The following is a 9,411-nucleotide window of genomic DNA, read 5'->3' as shown; positions in this document are numbered from 1 at the left end:
GTGACTTCCGACTCCGCCCCTCCCCGGGTCTTTGCTGCTCCGGTAGACCCGGAGCCCACCCCCGGGGTTTTCTCTGGCCTTGCGCGGGGGGGGGGGGGGACCAGGAGGGAGGGGAACACGGCAGGGTTGCTTCTCCCCCTCCTCTCTTTCTTTCTTTCTCTTTTCTCTCCTCCTTCCTTTCTCCCGCTTGCTTCGGATCGGCCTCTGGCACCCTCCTTAATCCGGATCAGTTTCTCTCCCTCTCTTCCCCTTTGAACCGGAGCGCTTCTTCCTTCTCTCCCGTTGCCACCGGCGCTCCTTGCTAGCCTCGACCCCTTTGCCAGGCGAGGGCTGGGGGCTTCGGGAAGAGCCGAAGGGGGGAGGCGGATTTCCGCAGGGGTGGGGGGGCTTCTTGCTTGCAACTGCCACCGCCCACCCTTTCTCCCTCCTCTTCTGGGGGTGGGGTGGGTGTCTCTCCAGCCAGGGGTGGAGTAGGTAGGTAGGTAGGTGGGGGTGGGGGTCTCCCAGGGGCTGACGGCCCTGGGAATGGGGCGGGGGGGTCCTTTCCCCCCTCCCAGCCCGGATTGTCAGCCGGGTTCGCGAGGCCAAGGAAGGGCCGGATCCTCCGCCCGCTGGCTGGCTCGGCGCCTCCCTCCCGATGGTGCAGCTGGTAGCGCTGCTGTGGCGAAGGCTGCTGCGCAAGCGGTGGGTGCTGGGCCTGGTCTTCGGCCTCTCGCTCATCTACTTCCTCAACAGCACCTTCAAGCAGGTCAGTCGCGCTGGCTTGCCCGCCCGCCTCGCCCCCCTCCCTTGCCACGCGCGCTCCTTTCTTCTTCCCAACACCCCTGCGAGGAAGGCAGGCTGGGAGAAGGCAGGCGGACGGGCTTTGGGAGGCTGAAAGGGGTCCCTGACAGATCCTGGGAAAACATTCTGTTGGGATTCTCAGAGTGAGTTTTTGGACTCCTGGTTTCTAGCACCAGGCTGGAAACTGGGAGACTCTGAATTCCAGTTCGGCTTTAGCCCTGAAAGCCGCCCGGGTGGCTTTCGTCCAATCATCAGGAGATGGTGAGTTCTAGTTCTGCTTTAGCCATGCAAGCCGCCCGGGTGGCTTTAGTTCAATCACCAGGAGACGGTGAGTTCTAGTTCTGCTTTAGCCGTGCAAGCCGCCCAGGTGGCTTTTGTCCAATCACCAGGAGACGGTGAGTTCTAGTTCTGCTTTAGCCCTGAAAGCCACCCGGGTGGCTTTAGTCCAATCACCAGGAGACGGTGAGTTCTAGTTCTGCTTTAGCCGTGCAAGCTGCCCGGGTGGCTTTAGTCAAATCACCAGGAGACGGTGAGTTCTAGTTCTCCTTTCACCAGGAGACGGTGAGTTCTAGTTCTGCTTTAGCCGTGCAAGCCGCCCGGGTGGCTTTAGTTCAATCACCAGGAGACGGTGAGTTCTACTTCTGCTTTAGCCGTGCAAGCTGCCTGGGTGGCTTTCGTCCAATCACCAGGAGACAGTGAGTTCTAGTTCTCCTTTCACCAGGAGACGGTGAGTTCTAGTTCTGCTTTAGCTGCGCAAGCCGCCCGGGTGGCTTTAGTTCAATCACCAGGAGACGGTGAGTTCTAGTTCTGCTTTAGCCGTGCAAGCCGCCCGGGTGGCTTTAGTCCAATCACCAGGAGACGGTGAGTTCTAGTTCAGCTTTAGCTGTGCAAGCCACCTGGGCGGCTTTAGTCCAATCACCAGGAGATGGTGAGTTCTAGTTCTGCTTTAGCTGTGCAAGCTGCCTGGGTGGCTTTCGTCCAATCACCAGGAGACGGTGAGTTCTAGTTCTGCTTTAGCCATGCAAGCCCTCTGGGTGGCTTTAGTCCAATCACCAGGAGACGGAGAGTTCTAGCTCTGCCTTAGGCATGAAAAGGTGGCCTTAGGCCAGTCACCAAGAAGCTGTGAGTTCCAGTTCCACCTTAGTGATGAAAGACAGCTGGGTAAATCCTAAGGCTGGAAGGGACCTTGGAGGTCTTCTCCTCCAACCCCCTGCTCAAGCAGGAGGCCCGCAACCACTTCAAACTACCTTTCCTTGAAAATCTCCAGTGATGGAGCACCCACAACGTCCGGAGGCAAGCCATTCCATTGATTAATTGTTCTTAGTTCCAAGTTGGATCAGCTTCCACCCATTACTTCTTGTCCTGCCCTCAGAAGCTTTGGAGGTAACTGGGCTGAAAGTTGCATTAGAAGCGGGGAAATATATATACCATTAACAAGGTCCTGGCCAATATCAACTTACCTTTTAACTAGGAGTAATCATTTGCCAACATTTCATCCAGGAACTAATAAGCTACTTAATGAATTTACTTCAAGTAGCCTTCAGAGGTGTCACTCAAAGAACCTGGCATTGGCAAGGGATTTTAAAACAATACACAAGACAATTGACTCTGATTCCACCCCACAACAAGATCAAACCTCTGCTTTCATGTTCCATGTGTCTCATATTTGCCTTTAGGAAGAAAGAGTCCTGCGGGATCGGAATTTCCCCCAAGATCAAGACGAAGGCCGCCCAATTGCCTGGAAAGTCCATTTTAGCTTGGGGAACAGCAGCCAGCCGAATAATCAATGTCGGAACTCTGTCCAAGGAAAATTGTTGATCACAGATGAGTTGGGTAAGGTTTTCACGAATGAAAGAGAATATACGTGTCCCGGGATAATCCAATCTGGGTCTGTCACTGGGACCAACGATTTTGTCTTCCAAACTTTTGGACTTGTGCTGTAGCCCATCTTTAGGGAACTTCTCTCTAGCAGAGTGTGTTTCTGCGTGTGGCATTTTAGTGCCTGTTGTATGTGGCTTTTTAGATGTTGATTGTGGTGTGTGGATGGCTGGCTATTAAGTTGTTTGCTTGTGCTGCCCAGCCCTCGCTTCCTAAGTACTGGATAAGCTGGTGGTAAATTAGCACTCCTGTTGACTGACAAGGCACCTGTTTCCCAGGCTTCAGTCACTTCCCTGGCTGTTTTTGGGCCTGCTCGCCCAACAATCTTGGTAGCTGCAAAACTGAATGTGTGTCCTTCAGAATAACCAGGCCTCTGAGCCTGTGGAAAAATTCAAATAACTGGCTTCTTTGGAATCTGTGAAAACTGCTTCAAGGGTAGATGGAATCAGTGTTCAGCCCAGCATTTCGGCTTCTGCGCTGTGGTGCAGAGCCTTCCGTTCTCCTCCTGCTCAGCATCATCTGGAGTTTTTCTGCGACAGGCTACATCTGCGAAAGGAAGGACCTGCTGGTGAACGGGTGTTGCAACGTGGAGGCGCCCGGTGTCAAGTTGTACAGCTGCGACAGCTGCCTGCCCAGTGGATGTTGCAGCGTCTACGAGGCCTGTGTGTCTTGCTGCTTACAGCCCAACAAGGTAAATGGTTGTAATGGCACGTGCAAATGACCTTGGGAGAGGGAGGAAAGAGATGCAGTTGGCCAAAACATCACAAATTATGGTCATGGGACCTCAGGGCTCTATAAATGTGGCCCAGTTGTCGGGAGCCCAAAATTCAGTGGCATGACCATGGAGGAAGCCAGGACATCAGAACCTTGAAACCAGAATCCTTTTATATATAACTCATTGTTAATTGATTGCAGGAGGCACGATAACTATGATTACTAACAACAAGTACCAAACAAATCATGCAACTTAACATCTGGCCCTTTGTTTGGCCAGAAAGGGTCACAGGTCATGAGGCAATCAATACCTCCGTACTTGACTGCTTTAAAACCTGTTTAAAACCGCTTTATAAAAGCCTAGTGAGGCCACACCTGGAATACTGCAGCCAATTTTGGTCACCATATCACAAAAAAGACGTTGAGAGTTTGGAAAAAATTCAGAGAAGAGCGACGAAGATGATCCAAGGCCTGGAGACCAAAACATACGAAGAACGGCTGCGGGACTTGGGTTTGGCTAGTCTAAAGAAAAGAAGAAATAGGGGAGACCTGATAGCAGTCTTCCAGTATTTGAGGGGCTGCCACAAAGAAGAGGAGGGGGTCACATTATTCTCCAAAGCGCTAGAGGTAAGGAGAAGAAACAATGGTTGGAAACTGATCAAGCAACCTGGAATTAAGGAGAAACTTCCTGACAGTAGCTGGCCACCAGAAATTGTGGGTGCTGCATTACTGGAGATTTTTAAGAAGAGACTGGACAGTCACTTGTCTGAGATGGTATAGCTTCTCCTGCTTGAGCGGGGGTCTGGACTAGAAGACCTCCAAAGTCCCTTCCAGCTCTATTCTATTCTGTCGCATTTTGACATGAAAGTTTTGTCCCGGTACTCGTCATTTGTTTAGCACTCGACGCGCAAGCTAGAACTTTTCAGTGTCTCTGCTGCTTCCTGATTCGCAACCCTTTCTGGCCAAAAACAAAGAGTCAGCTGTTAAGTTACACCGTTGGTTTGGAACTTGTTGATTTTAGTCGTCGTCGTCGTTGCGCCCAATTGACGAGTATCGAGGTACCACTGTGTTTCATGGGAGATGGTTGGCTGAGTCATGTCGTAGGGAGAGGAGCTAAATGAAATCCTTCTCCATTGGGCGCTTCTGGTTTTTGTGAGCTTTCTGTTTGTTACTACCCCCCCCCCCTCTCTCCTTCTTGCTTTATAGCAACAGCTCCTTGAGCATTTTCTAAGCCGGGCGGCAGTGGCCTTCCGCAATCTCTTCATGGCTGTGGAAGATCATTTTGAGCTGTGCCTGGCCAAATGCAGGACCTCCTCACAGGTAAGGGAAGGGACATTGCATGAGTGCTCCATCACTGGAGGTTTCAAAGAAGAGATCGGACAGCCATTGGTCCGGAATGATGTTGGCGTAAACCTTTCTTGTCTTGTCTTCCCTCTCCTCCCCAGAGCGTGCAGCATGAAAACACCTATCGCAACCCCATTGCAAAATACTGCTATGGCGAATTCCCCCCAGACCTTCTGTCGGTGTGATAGAAACTGACAAAGGACCTAAGATGAGACTTGCAGCGTGGCAGACACACACACACACACACACACACACACACACACACAACTTGGCAACCAACTGGTTGGGTTCCTTTGCTTAAGATTGATTTCCTTGCGGCAGCCAACTTCACCTTTTGGAAGAATGGAGTTAGCCTGCTGCCCGGTCCTTGCAGCTGCAAAGCGGAGCAAAATGGGTGGAAATCTACTAATAACCGGATTCAAAAGTTTGCCTCCAGGGCTGAGCTGAAATTTTGGACAGAGGCACTAAGTTCCTAATCAGTTTATCGGTCAGGTGGGACCGCTTGTAGATCGAGACAGCCAGCAGAATAGCCAAGACTGTAGACGGGCATCTGCGTTAAAATACCCCAGGACACAGTTCTGAATTCATTAGAAAAAGAGAAGGGAGGCAAATTCTCCTCTTAAGTGGAAGTTTAACATTTGGGGTCAACGGATTGCCTTGATCTTTGACCTCCCTTTCCTAGGATTTGTCGTCAATTCCATGAAAGAAGAATCAATTTCAGCAACCGGGTGATGATCTGCACGTTTTCTACCGGGTGCTGATTTTCCCAAGTTGACGTCCCCTCTGTTGGGATACAGTTCTCGTCCCTTCTCAACAAGATATGGCCGTGATGGCAGCTGGGTGACCACATAGGCTGCGGAAGGCAGATGGGACGAGATTGCGAGAATCCCAGACTTCTGAGAAACATCGAAACTTCATGTCCAGCCAGCAGGATTTCAGCCAGGAGATCTGCTTTTGTCTTCCTATTTTTTCCTGACTTTCGACATTGCTTGAATATCGGAGAAATCGAATGTCTAGTTATGGGCAATGGGTCTCTAGGGGAAAGAGCTTTTAAAAAGATTAGATAGATTTATGGAAAGAGAAGACTACCGCCGGTTATTAATCATCGGGGCATGTTACTCTGGAGTGGGAAGAGGGGTGTGAACCGTTTGCTTCGTGCTTCTCCGCCTGCTTGGTCTCCCTAAAAAAGAAGGCACGATATCGAACTCGATGGGCAGAAAAACACCTCTTAAACTGAACAATAGAAGGAATTGATTAGATCAAGGTTAGGTTAGATTAAGGCAAAGGTGGCTTCTATCACGTCTCCGGGTTGTAAATTGCAGTATGGATAGTCCTGGGCTTTATGATTGTAATTGAACCCAGAGTTATTATAGTAAGTAAGGGGTCTTCAAACGTGGCCCTTTTATGACTGGGAGACTTCAACTCCCAGAATTCTGGGAGTTGAAGTCCCCCAGTCATAAAAGGGCCACGTTTGAAGACCCCTGGAGTAGTCTTAACGAAGAGAAGGATTAGGGGTGACATGAGAGCATTACAACAACTTTGCAAGGTAGGATGCACTAGGAGAGTCACCCAGGGAATCCTCATAAGGATTCCTTATTCCTAGCGTGAGTCCTGCACCGCCTACACACCAGTGGCTGCCCCTGGCAAGTTTGAAGGCCCCTGTAGTAAGCCATGGCAGTTGTTAGGCTTTTCACCATGTGACTGGTGCCTGGTTTTACGACCGTTTTGCGGTGGTGGTTAAGCAGATCGATTTTATCCAATGGGTGTTTTTAGGAAACTAGAAAGTTAAATGCCGGAAAGGCACAAAAAAACACGGAAAATTGGAGTCACAATGGGTTGTAAATATGAGCCAATTGCCAAGCACCCAAGATACGATCCCATGAATGCAACGGGTGAGGTGGGCCTCCAGAACTTCAAAATTGGGTCCCAATTTACCCTTCAGAGGGTCTGTTGAAACTTGGAAGAGTTGCTAGGCAACCGGTTGTTAAGCGAGGAGCATAAAATTCAAAGGACTGCCGTGCAGGCTGAGCTGAACCTACCGTGGCATCTAGCAGAATTTAGTTTGAATGTAACTCCTTTTCACGTATTTGGAAGTAAATGGACACTCCCCAAGTCTCAAAGGGGCTTTTTTTTTCCAGGAGGTAACTGGACTTCCTTGTTTTTCTTTGAAGACGTTTTCGCTTCTCACCCCAGAAGCTTCTTCAGCTCTGACTGAAGCTTCTGGAGTGAGAAGCAAAATGTCTTCAAAGAAAAACAAAGTCCAGTTGCATCTTGAAAAAGCCCCGTTGAGACAACCATGACCTGGAAGACTGAGCATCTCCAGTGACATTCGGACACTCCTTTTGCTGTGCTTTTCCTGCCCTTGTTAACGGTTTTGAACATTATTTTGTGACCTTTTGCGTTGGCCTAATAAAGGTATGGCTCTGACAGGTGTACATTTAATTTTCCCAACAATTTCCCCCAAAAGCTAGCTCCTTCTGTCCTTTTCTGACGAATTTGAATGTTTCCTGACTTTCTGCTGCCCCCTAGTGGAGATACAAGGGACGCGGTGGCTCAGTAGGTTAGGACGCTGAGCTTGTGGATCGGAAGGTCGGCAGTTTGGCGGGTCGAATCCCGAGTGCCGCGTAACAGAGCGAGCGCCTGTTACTCGTCCCAGCTTCTGCCAACCTAGCAGTTCGAAAACCCGTAAAAATGCAAGTAGAAAAATAGGGACCACTCCGGTGGGAAGGTAACAGCGTTCCGTGCGCCTTTGGCGTCTAGTCATGCCGGCCACATGACCACGGAGACGTCCTCGGACAAGCGCTGGCTCTTCGGCTTTGAAACGGAGAGGAGCACCGGCCCCTAGAGTCGGAAACGACTAGCACGCGTGTGCGGGGGAACCTTTACCTTAGTGGAGATACATGATCACAACTGGATGCTGCTGTAGCATGTCCCAGGATAGCCGATTGGAAAAAATTAAAAAGTTTTTTTTTCCTGTACAGGAGCATTCAACATTTAAGTTGTCTAGCTTATTGAGAAGGCGTTCTATCTTTTCTTCCTTAAAAAAAAAAGAGAACCAAACATTAAATAGACTACATCCAAAAATAGGCCTGCCTTTCAGAAGTATTGTTTCTAATCATATGTAAATATATGCAAATTTGCCAGCACCTTACGTGCATGTGATTAATTAAGAGGTCTAAGGTTTATTTAATCAGATGACAGCTCTTCTTGCGTGGAAAAACACTGGCTCTCCTTTCTCCTTGCAAGCGAAATCGTGCGTAATCTTTTTAAATTTACCAGGAGCCAAATTCAGAAGGTTTGATTCGAAGCTTGCCCTGAGCAAGCAAATAACGTTGAAAATTAAAATAAAATCTTTGCCGCCACTGTTCATTTCTACATACAAAGACAAGCATGCTGGCCACGCTCTGAAAGGAGGTGTGTTTTAACACAGACTAATAGGTTCGAAAGTGAACTTGGAGGTCATCTAGTCCAGCCCCCTGCTCAAGCAGGAGACGAGACCCTATACCATTTTGGACAAATGGCTGTCCAGTCTCTTCTTGAAAACGTCCAGTGATGGAGCACAATATAACCGGCGTATCAAATACCCCCTCGCCATTAATATATATATTAAAAAAGAATCCTGCAGGATTGGCTAGGCGAACATCAAAAGGGACCAGTGCTTTCAACGGAGATTAAAATATACATATCCAAGAGTAGACACTCCGCTGTTGTTTTCCTTTGCTTCGTTTCCTGGCCCTTTGACCCACCCAGGGGAAAAGTAGCTTGGCAGGCACTTAATCAAATGGAGATGTAGATTTTTCTCTGTCAGCCCGGCTTGAAGACGTCTCTCTGGCTGACAAATTGTCTTCCAGAATCCCTTGGGTTGCCTTCTCCCACCCCGCTTCACAGATCAGCGGGATCTGCTCCAGGAAAGAGATAAAATTAGGGATGTATTTCATAATATAACGACGGATGCCAAGTAATCTGTCTTGGCCTTCCTGGGTGCAATGTCCTTCAGAGGCTTTGGGTGACGTGTAAGTTATGGAACGTGTCATCTCACATTTATGGAAGGCAACGTGTCGAGGAGATGACAGTGGGGTCTTACTATATTGAGCATTATTATTTTTTTAAAAAAAAAATTCTGGGGAGAGAGAGCCAAAGCATGCGACTTCCTCATTCTTTATCGTTTGAGATCGGTTCTAGGACTTTGCTGATGGGCTGTGTATGTTTTTGAGAAAAGAGTGACTTCCTCTTCCTCTGCTCTGCAAACCTCGCTGCCTTTTAGCACTGGTGATGTTACTTAGTTTGGTAATGAAACGTCTGCAAGAAAATCGCCAAGCTCAGAGAGGGCAAGGTCCCCCCCCCAAAAAAATGGAATGCCTTATCCCTTTCATTTTTTTGATGCAAGGTTTTCTACGTCTCTGAGGCATTGCAAGTTTCCCAAACATTAGACTCTGTTATTGTTCTTTCTTGGAGAAGAGGCAATTATCAACCATGCAAGCCCCCCCCCCCCCAGTCCTCCTCCTTTCTGCAAAGCCCACTCCTTTCTAGCACTGATGATGTTACCTATTTGGGTAATGAAAGGTCTGCAAGAGAACCACCAAGCTCAGAGAGCACCAAGGACCCCACAGTCCTCCTCCTCCTCCTCCTCCTCCTCCTTCTTCACTCCACAAACCCCTCTCCCTTCTAGCACTGATGATGTTACCTAGTTGG

The 9,411-nt window shown here is 49.0% G+C and overlaps 1 protein-coding gene across 2 annotated transcripts; it reads left to right on the top strand.

The window, feature by feature from the left end:
- The first annotated feature begins 13 nt into the window (after window positions 1-13).
- On the top strand, window positions 14-7,331 carry SPRING1 (SREBF pathway regulator in golgi 1). 2 transcript variants are annotated; one of them, XR_014493770.1, is made up of 6 exons: window positions 14-748; window positions 2,460-2,616; window positions 3,201-3,352; window positions 4,582-4,695; window positions 4,821-5,143; window positions 5,402-7,331. XR_014493770.1 is itself a non-coding variant. In XM_083373514.1 (5 exons), exons 1-5 carry the CDS (start codon window positions 638-640, stop codon window positions 4,902-4,904), a joined length of 618 nt encoding a protein of 205 aa, XP_083229640.1. In that variant the 5' UTR covers window positions 14-637; the 3' UTR covers window positions 4,905-7,331. The 2 variants fall into 2 exon arrangements, 1 of the variants encoding a protein (XP_083229640.1); XM_083373514.1 differs by having other exon boundaries at window positions 4,821-7,331.
- The last annotated feature ends 2,080 nt before the right edge of the window (window positions 7,332-9,411 follow it).

Source organism: Vipera ursinii (assembly GCF_947247035.1).
Source record: "Vipera ursinii genome assembly, chromosome: 14".
Classification (NCBI taxonomy): domain Eukaryota; kingdom Metazoa; phylum Chordata; class Lepidosauria; order Squamata; family Viperidae; genus Vipera; species Vipera ursinii.
Note: the sequence above shows the minus strand (reverse complement) of the source record. Positions and strands in the feature narration are given on the sequence as shown.